A 24734-nucleotide genomic window follows, 5' to 3' on the forward strand; every position below is an offset into this window, starting at 1 on the left:
ATAACATTTGTGTCAAATTAGCCATGCATTTTTTTCAAATGTTTTCTAACCAGATATTAAGTTAGGTAACTACAATAGTAGTAGTATTGACACACGAGGATTTTACTCAGCTAGAGCTAAGGGATTTTTTTAGGATTTAGGGTATGATAAAACGGTAATGTTAACGGTGTCTATGTGACCAATAACGAACAAGTTGACTGAAAATCTCTCAAGAAAGAAGTAAAAGGACCTCTAATTATACGCTTTTCAAAATTTTTATATTAGAACAGACATATTTAAACAAAATTCAGTTCTTTAGAATTAATCAGCAACTTATATATATAATAACAACCTTGCAACCTACACCACATTGCAAATGATTTTTTACCCATGTTGTGCATGCGTTTTGTGGTATCAACATGGATTTGTGCGAACCTTTTGGAGTTCACCCGATTACCTCGGTTTTTGTTTGTTACCTTGATTCTTTTCATCCTTCGCGCTCTCAGATCTAGAGGATTTCCCATCGGAAAACTTCTGTTGCCTATTTTGGAAAAAGTAAATAGTGCAAAGCAGCCATAAGAACAAAACATCTTGCAAGTATAAAAAAAATTATCTTCGAAAAACACACCTAAATGTGTTAAATTTTCAACTTTATCTGTTTTTTTTTTCATCTCATTTCAGGTTTGTCAACCGCGTTACTTTGTCAATGGACCTGAAAGAAAGGAAAAACAAATATGTCACTGATTAATTTCAGAAATCAATTTAGAAAAATCATGTTATTGAGAATCTGTCCATCAACAAACAATATCTCTTACAAAGCTGGTGTGAAATGATTTAAATAATCATCTAGTTCCAGTTGACAATCTATTTTTTCAACAGCCATCTTACAATATATATTACCCAACAGATGGAAGATGTTTAATACTTTGTCTAGATATTGGTATTTATTCATTAATTAGAGCAGCATTCGAATAACACTGTTAGGTATTAACAAACTGCAATTTCCAAAAGGAATCATATCAATAGAAGAACATGAAGAATATGATACCGCATTTTCTTATAATGAATGATTTCTTTTATGATTTATGGCATCATTTGTTTTAATAATGTCATTTGCTAGACTTCTTCAGATGGTATACCATAGCTAGATAATAGACGAACACTGTTTCCCAACAACACCAAAGGACCAGAAATGAACTTACGACCTTCAATATGTCATTAACGCAGCGAGGAAATCTTGCACCCGAAACGGTGTTTAGCTGGCCCCTCGGCAATAATGTTTTCTACTAGTAGTTCAGCAAAACAAACCCTACATTGGACATGATTATAATATTAATGTATATGTATGCCTTGTCCACAGTTTAATATTTAAGTGATACAACAAGACTGTATATATATCTAATCCTTATATAAATGTGACGAGAAACAACAAACTAATTGAGTACCTGAATCGACTGCAATTATAACTCCTCTACATTTCTATGCTGTGCCTGTATTAAGGTTAGTTATCTGAACCATGTGTGGTATAGGTGATGCTTGTTTGTGTTTGTAAATCATTTTTACATGTCAGATTTTGTAGTCTATTTTACTCTCCATAGTTTTGGAGATTCCTGGAATCATTTTTATGATATAGTTTCATCATATTTATTTCGTTGATACACCATTGATTTGACATCTTTACCTACATGATTTGAAATGCCATCTGAGAAAAAGATATATTATTGTTGGCAAAATGGGGCCTACTCTTGTACATTACAACCGTCATCATCTTTCATAGCCTATATACTCACTGTAATGTTCTTTGAACTGCATAGCACAATGATACTTCGTGTCCATAGTTAGACCGACAATCGATTTGAATTACCACTCGTCATTCAAAAGTTCAAAAAGCCGTAAAATTAACATAAAATATGATGAAACACGTTTCTAGTTTAAATTAGTAAGTGTCGATAGAAGAAATGGTATTATGATTGATAACGTAATCAGGAACTGATAATCCGCCAGATAATTCAATCATTCAGATAATGTTGAGAGGCAAAGCTACTGAATGTTAAAAGGATTTCTCATAGATGGAAATGAATTTTCTGAAAGCTTGGGTGCATTTTGCAATTTATAGAAATCAATGTTTCTGTAAAGTCATAACTCGGGGGAAAAGAAATGTGTGATAATTCGGTCAAAATACATTTGGAGTCTAACTTGGAGGTGTCAGTAATATCTTTCCATAATATCTTTGTGTAATATATATTACTGTATTTGTTATGTAAGGATGACAATAGGAATTCTTTTAAAGTAATGTTAGTTGTACCGATACTAAAAATGATACGAGAGCTGATTTAAATTAGTAAAAAAACACACTACTTTGTTTTCCAAACCAAATATCACAATCCACGTACAGAAGTATGGAGAAATAAGTTCAACTGATTAGAAGTGTTTTCAGTGATTCTTAAAAAACTTTACTTTCTTTTTTTGTATAAGTTCAAATTATTTGACTTCTTAATCGTCAATGAATATATTAAGCAACATACAATAGTATGCGCCGAAAATTGTTCGTTCACAGTTCACTTTGGATTTTGTATATTTTTATAATTCATGCTTCTTATTATCATTCCGAGTCGTCATTGCGTTTTAATAGTTCAATAGTTCATTGTACAGAAGCTATTCAAAAGTTACTTGTATTTTACACTCAACTATAATCCTTGCATTTGAATTAATTATCAAAGATTTATATCCGTCTGTATGATTAAAAATTGTGCAACAAAGCATATAGATAAATTGACACTAAGTGATAACTGCCGAAAGCCATTCTTGACAAACTTATACGAAACACGTTTTTAATCCGTAATCCCTGCTTTCGACAAAACACAAATTTATATTATTTGATTGGTTCAATTTTCCCATGTCAATCTTTTGTATTTTATTTTAGTTTTTATGTAGTTATTCAGTTATGTTTTAATGATAGAAATATATGGATGCGAAGTAAATATGTAAACTTTCCAGCGACTTTGATTTTATTTAAGAAACCACTAGTTTCCCCCGAAACTAATAAATATGACAGAGGTGACCAACAAACTGGTCATAATAGTTTAAAAAGTAAACAATTGTAAGATTTCGTTATGTATTATGTGTTATACTTGTGATATACATGTAAATCTCGTTTCTCATGTAACCTTATCAGCCAGACTTTGAACTGATTTTTGAACCACAAAACAGCTTAAGGTATAATAACTTTGCCGAGTAAGTTACTGATCTACCCACTACTGAGGTATTGTAGGGTACTTATAGTTCACAAGCAACGTTACCAATAGAGTAATAGTATAAACCATATAATCAAAGTTGAATGTGTTGTTATCTATAAATTTGCAGCGCCGACTCTAAATTTTAATTCTAGAAAGAATTTAATAACGATAGTATTTATTTAGTTAAGTTGAAACGTTTTATAAGTATAATCCTAGTACCTTGTATATCGTTGTTAATTCAATTGCGTTGTTCAGCTTCATTATTGAACTGTGAACTTTGTCGAGCTCACATTAAAAATGAACCTTCCTGATAATGTGTGTCAGATATTGAGCATCTTCATTATTACTTTGTCGTTTGTCGAATGTAATATCCATGTAGAAAAAAACTTATTGAATATTCTTGTATTGCTTTCAAATAACTTTTTTTTTCATACAAGACTATTAATTTTGGGAAACTTTGAACCTTCGAATGAACAAAATATCCGAAATTTCAAACATGTTCAAATTTCCGATGAACGAATTTGTTTTGTACCTTCCAAAATCGTTATTGGTACTTATAATGGCAATCATCGTCCTCGACCTCATAAACAATAAAGACCAGTCATCATCACAGAATTGTATGACTTTTCAATGTTTTTTTCTCTTCTCTTCTCTTTTACTTATCTCTCGTATTGTATAAACTGTTAGCTTAACATGCATGCTCATTATTTTAGTATTGTATTTCTTAATTTTGTAAAATAGAGAAGACTTCATAGGCATTAAACTTAATTCAATTCATCTCACATTTCGTTATATGTTTTATAATAATTTTCAAAGTGTCGTTTTGCCATAGAATATTTTGTGCTTCTATGTTACATATATATTTTTTTTTAATAATAAAGATTCTAACACAATGTTAACTGCTGTACCCCTATTTTTGGCATTTGTACCTATTATGTCTGTTTATTTTGTTCAGACATCGTTGTCAATATAATTGAATTTGATGCGACATTCATACACGTGAGACGTTTCGGTAGCTTTAAAACCAGGTGTAATTCACAACTTTCTACATAAGAAGATGCCTACACCAAGTCCGGAATATGTCTGTTGTTATCAATTTGTTTGACGTGTTTGTGCTTTTGATTTTGCCATTTGATTAAGGACTTACCTTTTTGAATTTTCCTCGAAGTTCAGTATTGTTGTGATTTTACCTTTTGATATAACACTTGAACGAGACATACTTTTCGTTTAAACATTGACTTAGTTTATACTTACTTTTTACTAAAATGAAATAATTCTGTCTATATAAAGTTAACGACATCATACTAGAGATGTTCGATAGGAATTTAAAAATAATTTGCGTTTGCCATTTATAAGGCACTAGTCTACTTCAGTTTCTTATCAAGCTATTTGACAACTAGTAAACATTTGCGGAAACTAGGTCTATACCTAGGATTACACTTTAGACTTACGCTTACAGGTGACAAAAACAAGGGGTCCTCTCAAATACAAAAACAAACCAACAATACTGAAATAAAATAGAAAATGGTGTCTTCTATAAAAAAAAAAGAAGTTGTGAGCAACACGTTAAAATGCCCGAAGTGTTTTTTTTTCTTCTGTATTTACAATCAGGACCGCACACAACCGAATATTTGAAGACAAGGATAAGGACGAAGGTATATATAGATATATGTAATTTTATTATCAGCAGGATCAATAGACTTTCTCCGCAATACAGGTTACTTTTAATACAATGGTAAGTATACGAAAACCAGAAAAATATAGTTCAGAGGATAATCTACAAACTGTTTGATATAGTAATGTTGGTGTCGTTTTTGTTATGCACGATTACAACTTTGTATCCGTAACTGTTGCCTTGAAGACTTAAATAAATTGTGATTTTTTTTATACTAACATCGCTTGCTACACTTGTGCATTTTGTAACTTGCAAACAATTGAATAGATTTGAAAATAAATTCTGTTTTGAAATGAACAACGTCGCAGTGAGAGATCACGGGCTGGTCCGGGGGTTGGAACCCTTTTCTCGCCGATCAATGCTTTTGAAAAGGGAAATATGGTCGGAACACCTTTTTCAGCTTGGGTTGGAATCCCATTTTGAAAATGGCTGGATCGACCCCTGCGTCGTCAGTGAACTCTATATTACAATTCCATGAAAATTGTGCCAGTTTCGAAACAGGGATTAATGCTCATGTTTCGAGCATACCAATCCCACTCATGTTCATATGGGATAATTATCGACACCGCGAAAAAATACTTGATGATTCCCTAGATCTCCATTATGATAATTGCATAAAAGGAAAACAACTTGGAACTCTTTTGTCATTTTTTGTTTGTTGCTGTTGAAAACATAGATAGCTAAATTTGAACTATTTGAGTTCACATATTCTTACATTCAACTGTCTGGCGAACAGTCTAAAATATATTTTATCGAATAGTGTTTTTTTTTTCTATTGAAACCAAAAACGTAGACAAAAGTGGTTGTCATATTCAGGTAAAATAAAAGATTTGAAAATTATACCGGAAGACAAGTGAAATTTCACGAAGAATAAATAGCTAAAAAAAAACCGTCCTCTGTATTTCCTCATCCTCTTTAAAACACAATAAAAGAGAGAAAGTATGTCCATAGTTTGTTACACCTTTAATTTCCTTACACAAGGTATTGCTGATCTTTTTTTCAGCAATTGTCCCAATTTATCTTCTACAACGACAATTGCGATAGTTTGTGTGTCACATGTTAAATATATTCTTTAAAAGTAAAATCACAAAAATGCTGAAAAATCTAATCGGAAAGTCCATAATCACATAGCAAAATCAAATGACAAAACACAACAAAAACGAATGGACAAGAACTGTCATATTCTTGACTTGGTACAGGCATTTTCAAATGTAGAAAATGGTGGATTAAACCTTGTTTTATAGCGTAAAACCTCTCTCTAGTACGACAGTCGCATCACATAAATAGTGTTAGTTCATTCTATCATACTTCGTAGAATTACAGCATTTTCAACCTGGATAACACCGTATACAATAAGTAATGTTAACACATTGCTGCAGATATATTAGAAAATAATCGTTGTTTAGATACAGAAAAACATCACTTTCGTTAAATTGTTTTTGGTCGACGGTTTAAATATAACATAACATTAGAAAAGAAGGACATACGCTGTTTGTGAAAAAAAAAACTATAAACTAAATAATTCAAGAACGTTAGCAGGAACAATGGTTTAAAATCTATTTGTTTTCCGACAGTTTGCATTAAATCATCAACAAAATGCATTAGCTAATATTTAGCATGAAGTAAGATCAATTGGTTGTTTTATTACACCACCATTAACTATGTAATATAATCCTACGCATATATCTGACAGAGGATATGTTTCTTAAAGCTACAGCGTATTAAAGAATTCAAAGTCAAAGATAATGATGTGATTATAAAGGAATGCACCTTGCTCAGATGAATTAACTTGCTTTGATTAATTTCTGACTGAAAACAAAATCCTGTAAAACATTTAATTTTATTAGAACATCTTTGCTGTTACAAAATGATAGAAATTATTATAAATTAAGGAATGTATCTCCCTCATGCAAAGCTCTTATTCCTTCCACGGATTTGGCTATACCTTTTTGACCTTTTGGATTATAGCTCTTCATCTCTTATATAAGCTTTGGATTTCAAATATTTTGGCCACGAGCATCACTGAAGAGACCTGTATTGTCGAAATGCGCATCTGTCGAAATGCGCACCTGGTGCAAGAAAATTGGTACCGTTAATTTTATTATTTAATTTACGATTGTTGAATTTGAATTACATCACTAGATTCCAAAGCCAAATTGAAAGTACATATAGCTTCCGATATTCCAACATGGATTTTTCTTTTGCATTGATTGAAAGTCGACAAATCAAATGGTTTGAAAAAAGGTGTTAGCTATTGTACATAACCGAATTATAGAACAGTTAAAGCCGATAGAAGCCTCTAGAGACATGCAAATATATTCTAAAGACAGACTGTTGATTGTATATGACTTAATATACAGTAATTTTGAAATACCTTAAGAATTTAGTGTAAAGATGATATTGAAATGCGATTACGTACAATACCTATTTAAACCATATGAATTATTTGAAGAAAATACTGCTAGACTTTAAAGATTAAATGTAGTGAAGCTGGACAGACACATTTAAAGTAAACAACCACACGTATCGCCACCAGAATACAGTGCATGCCAGAGACCTAAAAAATTATCACCCACATGTATTGCAATACGATTTCAATGCTAGTCAGGAACTTTCACACTTTCTACTCACATGCATTGCAACACCCATACAGTTCAAGCCGTGCACTTTCACCTTTTCACCTTCATGTATCGTAATATCAATTTACAGTACAAGCCGAACACTTTCTAAAACTACACTCATATGCATGACAGCCCAATAATCTTTTGATAACGATTCCAAGCAAAGAGATAGTAGTTATCTTCCTTACAACGAACAGACTTACCACTAAAACTCATTACTTTCAACTTAATTTCATTTGAGTGTTATTTGAATATTTACTGAAACTGTGCAGTTTTGTCTGGATTAAAGTGACATATTCTTTATTACTTCTGTTAGATTTGTTCATTTAACTTGCGTGTAATGAATGCATCATGGTTCTGCTTAAGTGTGACGGGGGCAATCTATACGATAAGAATGTGTTCAATATCTGTTATTACTTTTCACTTTATCAATTTATTTTCCCACTTCATCATAAACATAATCTTACTGTGCGTTTTTATGCATTCTGATTAACTTTCAGCAAACTCTTGACCTACAAAAAAAACATAAAAATATAAACAGAGGCCTTTTTATTTCAATTATCAAAACTGGTCTATTATCAAAATTTTTTTTTATATGTTTCAATGCTAAATCTTTTTGGTACAAAACATTGTATATCGCATTTTCAAATTGGTAGTATTAAACATACATTTTTGGTTTGTATAAAATTTAGTGCTTGCCTCTTTGATCGATTAGAAGGGTTTTGTTTATTAGAGTTATTTTATTGTGGCTCTTTTATGTATATATATAAATTTTTACACTATAATAATTACTGTTTCTTAAATCTTCTATCCATAATAAAGTTATAAAATGTTGAACTAACTGTGAACTTAAGGAGACTTTGGAATATTAAACAATAAGAAAGCGGTACAGTTACCTTTCACATTAGACAATTCCAAATGTATAAAGGTCGAGTTACAGTTTCAGATGCATGTTTCTGCAAATCAACAAGCCGCCTTCCATTTAAATATTCCGAGTCAATATAATATAACTCTATAAATCAATCTTTTTTTCACTTACGCAAATTCAAAATGTAACGTATAGCTCTCCATGTACTTGGAAGCTTTAAGTACATTATGCCATTCTTATCATTTATCATATACTTAGCATTGATATGATAGCTTTTGCATATGTGTAATGAGCGGAAGTACACAAGCCATAATTTCCTACCCGGGCTGATAACCCATATCAGGTGCATCTCGTGCACAAAACCCATAGTAGTGCCTCTAGTACAAGTTACTTCCGGTGTTTTCGGTATCGGTTGTTTACGTAATTTCCATTGTGACGTCAGATATATTTTATGACGACATAAAAATTTACGGGAACTTTTGTGGGGATAGTTTAATGCCATTGACAATTATGAATAATGCTATAGTACAACAAGCATGGAGTAATAATGATCATAAAACTCTTCCAAATTTCCAATGTTTCAAAATGCCTCTATAGGAAATTTTACCATACATATATATGGAAGTAGTGATGCTGTTGTTGGACAATTATAGTATATTTGATTCATAATTCAACTAGGCATAGATTGCCTTAGCCGTATTTGGCACAACTTTTCGGAATTTTGGATCCTCATTGCTCTTCAACTTTGTACTTGTTTGGTTTTATAAATATGATGAGTCTTATGTAGACGAAACGCGCGTCTGGCGTACTAAATTATAATCCTGGTACCTTTAATAACTATTAACTTCTTTATAAAGTTTTTGACTGTTTTAGTTATTGCCTTTGTTTATTTGCCTAACATAAAACTATTGTCGGAAGTATATGATAAAGCGATTAATACATGGCCTTTTCCATATCAGCATGGGTATCATCCCTCGACCCATATCAGCACCTCGACTCCGTCTCGGGCTGATATGGGGGTCTCGGGATGATAATCAGGCTGATATTGAAAAAGCCATGTATTAATCTCTACATATTACATGTATCTAAAATATTATTGAAGAAAACAATCCAATTAAGGTTTATATCAATTTTCTTAATGTTCTGACGTAAAATTGTTCAACAAACGAAATAATGTGCGAGTAAAAGTAATGGCGTGAGTTATTGCAATATTAAATAAACAAGTCTAGAGGAATAATAATGATTTGTGTGATGCTATCGCAAAACTTTAGCACATAGAATTCATATAATTTCAGGTCGAGTTTCAAAACTAATTTAATGAATTTTTTTCACGTAAAATTATGCAACCTCTGTGATTTATGACAGAGTTAATATTTCGAACGTAAATAAATCATGCCTTGAATGAAACTCTCAACATTCAAGATGTTGAAGAAAGAGGAAAAACCTCCGTGTAATGGAATAGTCAAAAGGTAGATTCTGAATTACTGATGTGGTTATATGGAATCTAAAAATATGTTAAAGTGGAAGGTCTGTTGTTTTCTGTTCAGTTTGTATATCAACATTATGTCGAAGAAACCGAATTGAGGACCCATAATCTATACTTACTATTGTGTAGTTAACGTCCTCTCCTTGAACTTGCATATTATATTTCGGTCCCACGCATTATTGTGAGGAACACACACACACTTATTAAAGTTATGTCTATACGATAAAGGATAAGCGCATAGATAATTCCACACCAACAGTTCGGTGTGTATATGTTTATTTAACTATTGAAAGATGCATTCGATTGAATTTCGTTGACTTGATTCTTCATATTTCCCTTGGTTTTCATGTCTTTATGCTTAACTTATTTGTTAGTATGTATATTTGATGTGTTCATTAATTAATGTGTTTACTTCCTGTTGTTTAGGAGAAGTCGTTACCAAGTTGAAAAACTTGTGTCTAATACTTTTTGTCATTTTGAACAAAAATAGTTTGCCAAAGGTACCGGGGTTATAATTTAATACGAAAGACGCCCGTTTCGTCAACATAAGACTCATCAGTGACGCTCAGATCAAAATAGTTATAAAACCAAACAAGTATAAAATATGTTTAAAATTAACTACTCTTTTCACTTGAGGTTAAAAATTAGTTCAACACCTCTGAAGAGGTTTATATATAATCCGTTGTAAGATGTGGCTGAAGGGAATATTCGTGAACAGAATGACGATGAAATAAAAAGTTCATAAATGAAAGCAACAGTAGTATACCGCTGTTCAAAAAGTCAGCTATAAAGGGAAAACAACCAAACTAAAGAAATACTGAAATGCAACAAAGAACCAAAAACCATAATGCAACACACACACACACACACACACAGAAAACATACAAAATAGGCAACTTATTACACATAATAGTTATCAATGATGCCCGTAGGAAACAAAGTTAAAGATTTTGATACATCCATAAGAAGACTGAAAATATTTTGAATAGGTGATTCTTCTTAATTTGTATAAAAATACATCGTTTTTTTGGAACCATATGTCAACCTCTATAATTTGTGGCATTGGTTGTATCGCTGTCTTATTGTTTCATTCCAACATTAAACCAGCTAGAATATTTCATGACAAAAATAGATTTTTTTCTTTTTAAATCAATGAAAAAACTTAAAGGAACCTATTATCAATCTCCAACCCGCAATTCCTAGTGAATAAGAAAAAAAAAACCTGACATTTATTAAGGTCTCTTCCAATATCTATGAAACCAGTTGTAAGTATATAACCTCAACTTTAAATGATTATCAAAACATGCAGTTTGCGTTCTACCAAATAATAACAACATGTAATTTAAAAGAAGATATACAAGTTTCACAGATATAACAGCATTACAAACAAATGCTTGTTACTTTAGAATGTTTTCAGTTATAAAAATAGGCAACAACTTTTTATGGTAGTTCATCGATGATTGAGTTTCGAATGTAGATTTTTTATAAAATAAGAAAAACAGGAAAACCATGACAGTATTGTACGATCTTTTAAATAAAAAAACATAAACACAATTCTTTGTGGATTAAACACACTAAGATTCGTACTGAAAAAAGCTTACAACTGGAACTTTTAGTATCAAAATTTATGATGAAAAAAGGGAATACAATGTATGAGTTGGTAAGCCTTTGGAAAAGTAGGATAATGTTGAGGACTATGCCTTGTTTTCAGACATAAACAAAACGTTTATGTTACAACCAATTCCCCATTTAAATCTAAACTTGCAGCTGTTGTACAATGTACAAAACCAACATAATGCCAATCAGTATAGATAATTGTATTATGTCGATCATTGAACTTCTTGTTACATGTATGCACTGACAATGTATGTCAACATACTTATTTTGTTCAAAGCCTTTATAAACTTGATTAAGAGCTTGTCAATTCGTATATTTTTTGTCGAAGACCGTATCTCAGATATGTCTTTGATTTTTTTTTTTTTGCGGTGTTCTGTTGTGTCTCATTGATGTCAATCTCGCATATTCCCTTTATTCATATGACTATAATGCGGTTACGTGAAATGTGAAAGCAATATTAATTCTTAAATTTAAATGATCAAAGAACATATATTTAAAATTCATCAATATCAATTTATTACTACATATAATTAATTGATACGAAGCTAAGATGATTTGATGAGAGAAGTGACTGGCTCGTAAATTTTAGGTAACCTTTAACCTTGATTGTGAGCGATAACTAGATTTTACAGATGCAAACGTTGAACGATTCCTTAATTAAGTATCTATAAAGTTAACAATAGCATTATCCTTGTTTTCATTAAAGTCTGTTTCAAGGGATGGGGATTGTAAAGAAAGTTGGTTTTGGTTTTTATACTTGAACCAACACGGTTCAGTAAGAATGAATTCATACAATGGATTTAATCAGTTTATCTGTTAGATAATACAAGAAATGATTACTACCAAAAACTCCAAATAATGTCCATCTTTTTAACATATCGAACCTCGAACTCATCCCTTTAAATTTCTTTTGAAAATTTCATAAGTTATGCTTGTCTTTTGTCCTATTGCAAAACAGCGCTTTAAAGGGCGACCAAAATCAATACTAGAAAGTTATACGGTCATTATGTGTCTGTATCTCTTCTACTAGCGACGTATTTTACTGGTATTATTTCATTAGATGATAAAATAGTCGTGTTTTCGTGAATTATCACATGTGTTCTGTTCCGGGTTGTGACAATTTAATCCTGTGTAGTTTTGCATGACATTAAACGCATGTTTAGCAGGGGACAATTACAATGTCGACAAATGCAGTTTTGTGCTCTTTTTCCGAGGGTATATATGTAAACCTACAATCTATATCTAGCCTCAAATCTGTGAACTGTTCTCAGAACTATGTTCTATTCCAATTGTTGCTAGGACCAATTGTCAGTAAAACGAAATGGTGAGGCTAAAACCCAAGAATTATTTTAAACGAACGAATTACGTCCTCTAGTCAATGTTAAAAATGCAAATACATATTTCAACAGCAAGGAATGTAGGCGTAACAGAATCAATAATCCATTAAAACTGGTTCTGTAAGTCTAAAAAATACTTTCTGGCCTCTATAGTATTTAACCGGTGTCAATTGAATTTCTTTTGTGTTAGTAGCGATCCTTGCAGTAGTTTTTGATTTTTTATTACACATGCAGGTGATTTAGTTTTGCGAACGATGATCTAAATACCCATATGTAATGTCTGTATGCATGTTAGATTGTTTTAACCCTGTCTACACTTAGAGCTTGAACAAAGTCAGGCCATCTGGGAAAGTTATATGTTTTTCGTTGATGTTTTTGAATGTCTGCTTTGTGAAACTATCAAAGAATAACATCAAAACCAAATTTTCAAACAAATTGAGATATGACATAATACAACATTACTAACCTTAAAAGCTCCGTTTGTTTTTATCCTATTACAAGTGTTTAAAAAAAATCTATGTCTGTACTAAGTCAGGAATATGGCAGTTGCTATCCATTGGTTTGGTGTGTTATAGCATTTGATTTTGCTAATTGATTAGGGACTTTCATTTTTGAATTTTCCTCGGAGTTCGGTATAATTTTTAGTATTGTTACTTTGTCTTGTTATTTTGACATGCGAAAAAGGATACACCTTCAAACTATACCAAAGAAGAACAATGAAAATCACCATAGACGGCTTGGACTTCTAGTTCTATAATCCTTATTTGAATGAAAGGGGATTCGTTAGTCACTGTATATAAAAAGGAAAATTTGACAAAAAAACCCAATGTGTGTACACATCTACGTTATCGATCAAAACTGTACATGACCTTTACATTTACTAAGACAGATTGAATTGAAGAAGAACAAGAATGTGTCCAAAGTACACGGATGCCCCACTCAATCATTTTCCATGTTCTATGGACCGTGAAATAGGGTAAAAATATAATTTGGCATTAAAGTTAGAAGGATTATACTATAGGGAACATGTGTACTAAGTTTCAAGTTGATTTGACTTCAATTTCATCAAAAACTACCTTGACCAAAAACTTTAACCTGAAACTTCCATTTTCATTTTCTATGTTAAGTGGACCGTGAAATTGGGGTCAAAAGTCTAATTTGGCTTTAAAATTAGAAAGATCATACCATAATCAACAAGTGTACTAAGTTTCAAGTTGATAGGACTTCAGCTTCATCAAAAACTACCTTGACCAAAAACTTTAACCTGAAACTCCCACTTTCATTTTCTATGTTCAATGGACCGTGAAATTGGGGTCAAAAGTCTAGTTTGGCTTAAAATAAGAAAGATCATATCATAAGCAACAAGTGTACTAAGTTTCAAGTTGATTGGACTTCAGCTTCATCAAAAACTACCTTGACCAAAAACTTTAACCTGAAACTCCCACTTTCATTTTCTATGTTCAATGGACCGTGAAATTGGGGTCAAAAGTCTAATTTGGCTTTAAAATTAGAAAGATCATATCATAAGCAACAAGTGTACCAAGTTATAAGTTGATTGGATTTCAGCTTCATCAAAAACTACCTTGACTAAAAACTTTAACCTGAAGCAGGACGAACGAACGAACGGACGGACGGACGGACGGACGAACGAACGAACGGAGCCACAGACCAGAAAACATAATGCCCCTCTACTATCGTAGGTGGGGCATAAAAAACCGATGTACTTTTCAGTGTCGATGAAATAAACAGTGTATGATCACAAAAGATAATTTTGGTTCTAAATGACTGATAAGTTTTATACAAGAACATGTCTGTAGATTATTGTCATGTGTCCTTATCTGTCCCTTTGCAAGAGAAATGTCCAGGGTTAATGCAAGGTTTGACTTGCAAAGAAGACGTAATTATTAAAACCGTGAATATGCACATCGTTTACATAAAACAAACCCAGATTGGTTTAAATGTTGCTTGGTTGCTACATGGGAGATCTCCTACACAGCGAGTAAGCATAAAACATGAGATTTCGACTTGACCAAAGTAGGGAACTGGAACTGTTACATGAAAGGTTTTTTGTAATATTCATTTCTTTCATTATGTCAGATTCTTAGCCTACATCTCGTTAAAATTCGATAAAAACCGTATTTTCTTCATATTCGATTAATATCTGCATAGATTGTAAGATTACGATTGTTACCGTTTTCAATTTAGTTTCTATTGTTTAATCAGACTTATTTTGTATATAATTGAAAATTAATTGGCTCATTATTAAGAATCAATATTTTATTGTGTAGCGTTAATTGGCGCTTAACAACATGGGAATTGTCTTCATTAACAAGCATTTTGTCAGCCGAACAATGACAAATTGTCTCGGCCAACCATTCGGCAAAAGCATTGGAATGTCGCTCAATAAATACATAACAAGAACGAAGATTTTGTCAATTGTATAAACAAAAATCACCACTGTACGTGACCATTTATTGAAGATAGTTGTGTCATAACTTATCATAACACGTTTGTAATTAAAACCTCGTTGTGTTTCTTGTGATAAAAACCATAAAGAATTCAAACAAACACAATTGCATGTTACCAGGTTTTTGAAAGTGTCTTCAGTTAATTGTGTGTGTTTTCCTCCTTTTTAATTTTATGAATTCTTGTTTTGTATGACCAAATCAATATTCTATTTTTAAAATTTTTTATAGAACTAACAAATAAATAGTCATAAAAATATCACAAAAAAAAAACTCTTCATGACTATGTGTCTACCACATGTTTGGTCAGTTTAAACTTTAGACGGTTAGAGATGAAAATTATAAAAAACAAATATTTGTTACAAATACATTTATTACAGTAAAGACGGTCAAATGTACAGTTGGTGTTACAATTGAATATTTTTTGTCATTGGACTTATAACAAGTAAGACAATGGTCGATGTTCCGGTGATGGCAAGAAAAACACAAAAGCTTAATCTGTCTACTACTCTCGCTACTTCCTGCCATTCATGAATAGCTCTTCTTTCATTTATTGAATTATCATGAATATGCATGACTTGTTTAAAGTATGTCAGAAGTTCTTTATCAAAGGTAGATTTATAAACGTTAGTGTTATTTATATTCACATTCTGATTCATGACGTCTGTTAATGTTTCGTTGGTGACGTCATTTAAATCCACGTGATTTATATTTGTGTGCCCATGGCGACCAATGTCATTTTGGATTAAAGCATCGCTTTCATGTGATGGGTACATAAAGTTACGTTCTGGAGTATAGCTTGTTGCATGACTAAAATTCATTTGATTGTCCAAACGGATATTCATACAAAGTATTTTAGCAGTAAGTCTCGCAAATGCCTTGATAACAGAAGGTGGACCTTTGGCAAGTGCTCCTCGATGATGAATATTTAATACAAACACAGAGAATACAACTGATAATCCACTCATTGACATAATCACAGTCAGGTATATTCCTGGAAAACAAATCAAGATAATGGTTGGTTAATTAAGACAATAAGGCAAAGCTCTAGCATCAAACTTATAGTTTTAGCCAAAAACAGTATATCATAACAGGTGGTGTTACATCATTTAAATTGTATTATTGTCTATTTTAAATGTGTAATGTCGACCCTTGAACAAAAAGTGCAAGTTCTTGATTATGTGATATTTGTAGACTTTCGTGTATATCTCTTTTAGATATAATTAAGTATTTATTGTATTATATTAATAGCAATGAAATTATTGATAAACATTTCTGAATTCTTTCTAAAAAATTGAAATCATTTACTTTGAAATATATTAAAATTTCTACCATGACATGATGAGATTAGATATTTGAAACGACTTGCACAAATTTAAAAGTACCGACCGCATGTATTAGTACTGATTGATCTATTCTAACAGAACCACACACATAAACCTTGCTTACCTATTAGCGGTATATATTCGGACGTAGGTGGCATATTTTCCGCAATTAAAAGCATGAAGACGGAAAACGCCAATAGTACAGTCAATCCTAGGGTAACCTTTTCTCCTGATTCGGGAGGAAGCAGAAAACCTGTTAATGTTAACAGTGACAACAACACACATGGAATGATAACATTAAAAGCATAATATAATACACGTCTACGTAGGTGTAGATAAAATGTAACATCAGGAAATGGTTCCGGACAACACGGATATACTTTTACATTCCGTACTGCTTTAGTATCTATTAATGTCCATTCGCCATTGTCAACATAATTAGTAAGATCTACGTCTAAAGTCCGATTGGTAACATCTACTTGAAATCCATCATATGCCCATGAACCAAGTTTTAATGTGCATATCTGGTCATCAAAAGGAAAATACGTTATATCCATTTTACATGAACTACGCATGCGTACAATTGGTGGCCAGAAAACATTGCCATTACTTGAAACCATTGCTAAACTTTTCATATAACCTTTGCTATGACTGTCAACACTGGAAAAGATAACATGTTGCATAAATGTTTAACTATCTATTATGCATTAAATATGGTAAGTGATCAACGTGTTTTCACATGCAAATTGTAAAATAACAAAAGTACCGAAGAAAATTGAATTGAAAAGTCCCACATCAAACGAATGGATATCACAAACGTGAATCAAACAATCATTCATTACATTTTTTTGTACTGGTGTTTGTTAATACCATACAATATAACAGAATATGTAACCGTTTGTCAAAGGTTTGCGTAGTTTTTGGATTCGTTTGAGTTGGTGTTTTGTTTATAGATGTTATAAAATTTGAAATTTTGCAATAATGAAATAAAACTTAAGTATAAATACTGAACATAAAATAGCGAATAGAATGCAAAACAGTTATTAAAACAAAATTGCAGTTTTGATTGTTTGCTCCGTACATTTAAACCGCTTTAATGGAAAACGACTGAATCAATACTATATAACATTTACAGACATCATCACAAATAGGAATTGTTGAATTACACGACTGTTTCCATATGCATGGCTAAATTCACTAGCTACACATGTTTGTGGTGTTAGATCTCCCGAATCCAAATCCAATCTGTATTTTAACCATGTGCCAAATTGCAACAATTAGATTAAGCGAGAATGTGCATGCATGAAAATACATGCACATCAATCGACGCGTACGTATCATTTTTACTACTCATTGAGTGTCTTGCAATTTTCTCTGATTTAATCTTAACATATTGTTTAAAAAAATTACTTTAATTACATGTATAAGTCTCTGACCAAAACAAAATAAATACGTTAAATGTGCGTGATTATTCATATTGGGATCACTCTGTTACAATATTAAAACAACAAAGCTGAAAACCATTCTAATATCAAGTTAAGATGTTTATTCATTTACAAGTCCTAATCGACAACAAAAACAATTCACCAATAGGTGGGATGAATAACCAGAAACTCACCTGTTGTACAAAATGATATCAGGGAGCCATATTAAGTCACATGGTATTCTCAGTATGTTGATGTGTTTAAATTCAGTATCGTTATCCCATCTAAGTTTATGGTCCAACCATTCCTTAAAAGAATAAAAGAAATATTAAAAAGATATAAGTATATTATGTCCGCCTATATATGGGGACGAAGTCCCCTATTACGGTAGAAAAATAATAATAAAAAAAAAAGAAAATCGGGTAAATTTCCCGAATTTTTCAATATACTAATGAACTGAAAATCGTTCAAATTTTTTTTTCAGATGTTTTTAATCCCCGAATTTGCGCAGAAATTTGCTTCCTTTTCCGGTCTTGATTGGATGAGAGTTTGAATAAAATATATATTTATCAGTCTAGTAAAATATTGGATTGACACTCAATACCAATTCATTTTTAATAATTGTTTGATATGAATAAAACGTTACCTTATGAAAGCGTTTCTTTGTTTACATTGAATATGACGTCATAACTAAAATAACGTCGCAACTAAATCCATTACAACAGAACCAAAATCGGAAATGTTTCTTCTTTTTTAAAGCATGTTTGAATTTTAAAAAAAATCATTCATACAAACTTCGTTCCCATTCACAGGTAATGCCTGCCTCATAATATGTGGACGAAGTCCCCTATTACAATAGAAAAATCAATATAAAAAAAAAAAATTTTCATTATACTCATGAACTCAAAATCGTTCAAATTTATTTTTTTTGTCGCTTTTTTAATTTCCGCATTTGCGAAGTACGCAGAAATCTACTTCCTTCTTCCGGTCTCGTTGTCATGAGACTTTTAGTAATCTAGTAAAATATAGGAACTCGAGGAATACAATACCAATATTTCATTTTTAATAATTCTTTGTCTTTGATATAAATTAACATTACCTGATGCATTGCGTTTCTTTATTTACATTGAACATGACGTCATAACTTAAATAACGTCACAAGTAAAATCCCTAACAACAGAACCAAAATCGGAAACGTTACGGTATTTCCGGTTGTTTTTTTTTTAACAAATATGTAAGTTACAAAAACAAAATTCATACAGTCTCCATTCACAGGTAATGCCTGCCTCATATTATTTCTGTAGTCATTTTTTACTCAATCTAATAAGATGACTTTTAGTATATTTAAAGTCGCTCTTGTCTTCCATTGTATTAATCAATAGGTCTGACACGTAGAATGATTAGTTGGTACTTGTTATGCAGACTAGAGACTGGCATCAGACTTACGGTGATTTATTTGAATGGTTCTGTAGACACATGAGGGTGTAATTTAATGCTAGTTAATTTTAACCTGGAACTCAATATATTAGCTGGCAATATTTATTTAGACATTCGATTTGAGACAATCATAATAATGTATGCAAGTTTCCGCCATTTTTCATTTTGCTGCTAATTAGTTTTTCTATCGTTGTTTAAGGAATATACAAAGGAACTTAAAAACTCATGAAGACGACAAAAATTCAACAACACACTAAATAGAAATCTTAGCCATAGCTAAATGACCCCACCAACAACTAGGGTGATCTCAAGAGAGAAGGAAGACACAAAATTTGTGTCTATATTTATGAACAATTAACGTTTTTGTCTTTTTTTTGTCTTTTTCAGATTAGGCATTATATATCTATTACTTCAAGTACATGGGAAAATCACCGTTATTTATACATGATTGTATCATTCTTGTATGTCCCGTTAATTAAACCTGAAATGTGACCCACCAAGTCAGACTAATAATTGCAGACTTACTATTTAAAGAGCAACGCCATGTGTGCCACGGGCGGAAAATTATCTGCTTACCCTACCGCATCACCCATGGCCATGATCATTCCTTATTTGTAGTGACTTGACTCATCTTTTATAGTTGATTTTTAAAAATAAATCGTCAGTCATTATTACACCATTTTAGTTTCGTTGTAATATAAATGCAAAACAATGTATGTCAAGAAAAGCAGAAACATTTGACGGGTACCATTTCTATAATGTATGTTCACACAATTTGGTCTGCTGAATCCAAATTATTTTCACATAAACCTATTATGTCTTTAATGCATCGTTTCCCCCGAGGACAATGTCTGCACCAAATCAGAAATATGTATATGGCAGTTATTTTAGCTTGTTCCGTTGATTGAAAGCGTTTGATATTGTCGGTACTCAAAATTGAACATACAAAACTTCGAATTACAATGAAATATGCATCATTAATATCAACACACCTCATTCATAGAGAAATCATCAAGTAGAAATAAGCATATAGCATCAGTATTAAAATCCCTTTTCAATAGAGTATTACAATATAAATATATCTTAGAAGTCATATACGAAATCAGTAACGTAAGTACATTCTGCTACATGTTTGCATTCAAAGTTAAGAAGCTCAAAGGATGTTATCAAGTTGAAACAAAGAAAAATTTTATCGAAACAAATACAGAGAACAGCGACTGCATAATAATATAACCACTTCCATAGCAACAGCTTTTGCATCTGTAAACTTTAAATGAAACCCGCTTTAGCATATTTTAAAGAACAATCATTTGAAAGTTTTCTATAGAAGGTCTTCTGTGTCGTTCAACTTGATTTTATCAACCTGCTACATTAATTTTAAAATATAAATGCCATTTAAATAGATTTCCAATATATATGGATATTGAATTCCTAGAATATTTAATCCAATGGTCATATTACTTATCATTGCTACATATTCCTTAAAAAATATATATCATGATTGTTTTTTGTAGAAAATACTTACTTACCCAGTCGACGCAGAGATCTCATCCCTTTTTGAAATAATGCGATTCCTACAGTGCTTGTGTTTATTCAACTTTGTTCGTTTTGTCTTTATGGAATGATGAGATTTAAATATCTGTAAGTCAATTTATTTTGTGTATTATATAACATGTAAAAGGTTATTTTTATCTGCTGTGGTGTACTTCTATAGGCAAGGTCAATGTTTGATATCACTACAAACCATTAAAGTCTGAAATGGCCTATATCTGTACTCGACTGTACTGATTTTTACTTGACCAGTCTGAATTGGTCTAACTTTTACTTGACATTGCTCGACCCCAGTCTGAACCATACTTGACTGTACTGAATCGTACTTGACCCTTATCTTTGCCGTTGAAAATAATCTCAACTATTACTCGACCAGTCTGAAACAGTCTTAACCATTCTCGACATGTACTCGATCTATTTTTCCAGTCTAATAAACCATACTTAACCAAAGGTCTGAACAATACTCGACCAGTCTGAACCAGACCAAAAACCCTCTACTTTTTTAACTGTTAAAATAAATTTCTTTTTAACTGACATATATAACAACAGCCAACAAAATTTATTAAAGATTTTAACCTTATAAAAGAAATATATCTCTGATTATATTTAGAATAAAAAAAAAATATTATATATAACTTATATCAAAAAGGGATAAAATTAAATAAATAAATAAAATTATTTTTCTGATTAGTGGTGAAATATAAAGTATAACCTCTGCATGGGGCAAACTCATTAATAAGATCTCATCTGGTCAGAGGTATTAAATTCTAATTAACATTGATTCAAAATTGCAACATCCTGTTTAAATTAAATAACAAGGCCTTTCGAATATACATGTATGTACTAGATAAGTAATACACGAATTTAAGAAAGTAGGGCTTTCTTTTTACCTGTAAAACACACATGTACTGAGTTAATTAAAACATATCAAAGTGCTTGATACATGTCATGTTAATTTGACAAAAAATTTTTTAGATTATTTGATCAGCTTGTTTTATTTATATTTTAAAAGTTTATATATATTATTATGTAAATGTTGATTAATATTGAGTTGAAGTTATATTATGATTGATTATTGTGAAATTTTAATTTCAATACTGTATTGAATAAAATTGAGAATGGAAATGGGGAATGTGTCAAAGAGACAACAACCCGACCAAATAAAAAACAACAACAGCAGAGGGTCACCAACAGGTCTTCAATGTAGCGAGAAATTCCCGCACCTGGAGGCGTCCTTCAGCTGGCCCCTAAACAAATATATACTAGTCCAGTGATAATGAACGCCATACTAATTTCCAAATTGTACACAAGAAACTAAAATTAAAATAATACAAGACTAACAAAGGCCAGAGGCTCCTGACTTGGGACAGGCGCAAAAATGCGGCGGGGTTAAACATGTTTGTGAGATCTCAACCCTCCCCCTATACCTCTAACCAATGTAGTAAAATACATTTTTAATTTCAAGTTGTTGTTCAAATTTCATTTTTATTAAAAAAAAATTCCTAAATTGATAAAATTCAGTTGATAGATACAAAGAATAGGTCTAGTTTGGTTAAGACTTTGTCGAGTATGGTTCCGACTAGGTCGAGTATGGTTCAGACTAGGTCGAGTACGGTTCAGACTAGGTCGAGTACGGTTCATATTAGGTCGAGTACAGTTCAGACTCGTATAAAACGGTTAAGTACTGGTCAAGTATACATTCAGACGGTTAAGTATGGTTCAGACTACAGTCGAGTATTATCAAGTAACTCTCAGACGAATTCAGACTGGTCGAGTAAAAATCAGTACAGTCGAGTACAGATATAGGCCATTTCAGACTTTTAATGGTTTGTAGTGAAAGTGAATTGAGTGAAAAGTAAGTTGGTTTACAGAATTTTCGTACCTGATCAAGCCAAATATTTGTTGTAAGCACTTGATTCTTTTCATCCTGAAAATAAATAAAAATAATAGCATGAACAAGTAAAATAACAAAAAAAAAAAAAAAACCCCGTCGCAAGTTAAAAACGGAAATCCCCTATCAAATGGCAAAATAAAAAGTCCAAACGCATCACAAGAATAAATAACAACTGTCATATTCCTTACATGGTACAGACATTTTCTTATGTACATAATTCTGGATAAATATATATTTATATGCCTACAAAGTCGAATTGAAATACATGATAAAAAAAACTAAACAGTTTCAAACGATATAAATCCTTGGTTTACAGTTTATTTTTATATAACAGACGATAGATATCTAGTGGTGCCCAGTTATATTTATGACCTGTCCTGGAACATGATATCAACAACGTTAAACCACAGACAGCATGCTATTAATACAAATATCGCATTTCTTAAATCTCCATACTAATAGAACTAAATTAATACTGTGAACTCTAAATTACCCTTCATTACTGTCTGACAATGAGTGGATTTGAACATTAGTGACCATACAACCTGTCATTATTGTTATTTAGTCTCTAATAATCAAACCACCAAACCCTTCTGGTGGTATGCTTTATTTACTAAAGGATATACTTAGTTTCCTGTCCTGCATCGAGACCAGCTGCTTCAAAACCTAATTCTATAATTTCAAAAGTATCACAATTGAAAACAAAACTAAACACTGTTTTGAAGTTGTTTCACTATTGGCCTTGGTCTTAGACAAAGTTTTTACCTTTAGATATGTGTGAAATTTATTTAAGATAGGTAAGCTTGAGATGCTGTTTCTTAATGCACCGGACATAATCTTTAATAAAATCGTTAATATGGACTAGAATTGAATATGTTTCTTTGGCATATCAATAAACCTAAAAATAGTCTTAATATTTCTTTTTTTACGTCGCCTTACGAATCAAGACCAGTTTGAGAAAAATTGAAAACGAAAAGTACCTAATTAAATGGCGTAATCAAAAGTTAAAATATAGCAAACGAAGGGATAGCAACTGACTTAGTATAGGCGTTTTCTGATGTTGAAAATGGCAGATTAAACCTGGATTTATGGCTAAATGACACGTAAGAGGAGATATTTGCAATCAGAAAAAACAATTAAAACGCCGAGAAAATGTTTTTGCTACACAACATTATTTTTTGAGAAAAAAAAAACAGTACTACAGTTTGAGTTCGTTTTTCTCTCAAGATGATTAACCGACAAACCATGTCCATCCTGAATTTTGCCTGTCCTTTATTGGAAAATGGTATATTTCGGAGACAATGTTGATTGAAATATCTGTTCTTGCAGATGTTCTGACTGGGTGTTATATGTGCTTCAACCCATTGCGCTATCTCATACAACCTGTGTATAGTACCATGTTTTTGGGGCAGTTTTAAAGATACAGCCTGCAGGAAACATAAACAGTACCAACAGGTGTTTGATATAATCATAAAGTTAACCTAGGATATATTTTTTTAAATCCTATGGTACATGTATATGAAGATAGTTACACATAACTTTTATTTATCCAGGGGCGAAAGATACCAGAGGGACATTAAAACTCATAGACCGAATTAAACTGACAGCGCCTTAGCTAAAAAGAGAGATACGGGAAATAATGTACTTTACAATATTTGTCAGCAGGAAGGGCCGGTGCAAAATTGACAGATCTGCATTTGTAATACTTTTTTCATAATGTTCATACCATTGATAAGCGGGGGATAAATTTTAAAAAAGACAAACCCTCGCAATTGCAAGTATGTAATAGATATAATTGTACCGGAGTAACAAAAATACG

General features: G+C 31.7%; 1 protein-coding gene across 1 annotated transcript in view; it reads right to left on the reverse strand.

Annotated features, from left to right (window-relative positions):
- Positions 1–15639: 15639 nt before the first annotated feature.
- The window catches only part of LOC143070522 (neuronal acetylcholine receptor subunit alpha-10-like), a 60492-nt gene continuing 51397 nt past the window's right edge, over positions 15640–24734 (reverse strand). Inside the window, exons 3-6 of the mRNA XM_076244778.1 lie at positions 22904–22948; positions 18228–18340; positions 16734–17269; positions 15640–16278 (exon numbers count right to left, since the gene is read on the reverse strand). Of these exons, the coding sequence (XP_076100893.1) occupies positions 15692–16278; positions 16734–17269; positions 18228–18340; positions 22904–22948 (1281 nt within the window). The 3' untranslated portion in view covers positions 15640–15691. The remainder of the gene's footprint in view (positions 16279–16733; positions 17270–18227; positions 18341–22903; positions 22949–24734) is intronic.

Source organism: Mytilus galloprovincialis, chromosome 4 (assembly GCF_965363235.1).
Source record: "Mytilus galloprovincialis chromosome 4, xbMytGall1.hap1.1, whole genome shotgun sequence".
Classification (NCBI taxonomy): Eukaryota; Metazoa; Mollusca; class Bivalvia; order Mytilida; family Mytilidae; genus Mytilus; species Mytilus galloprovincialis.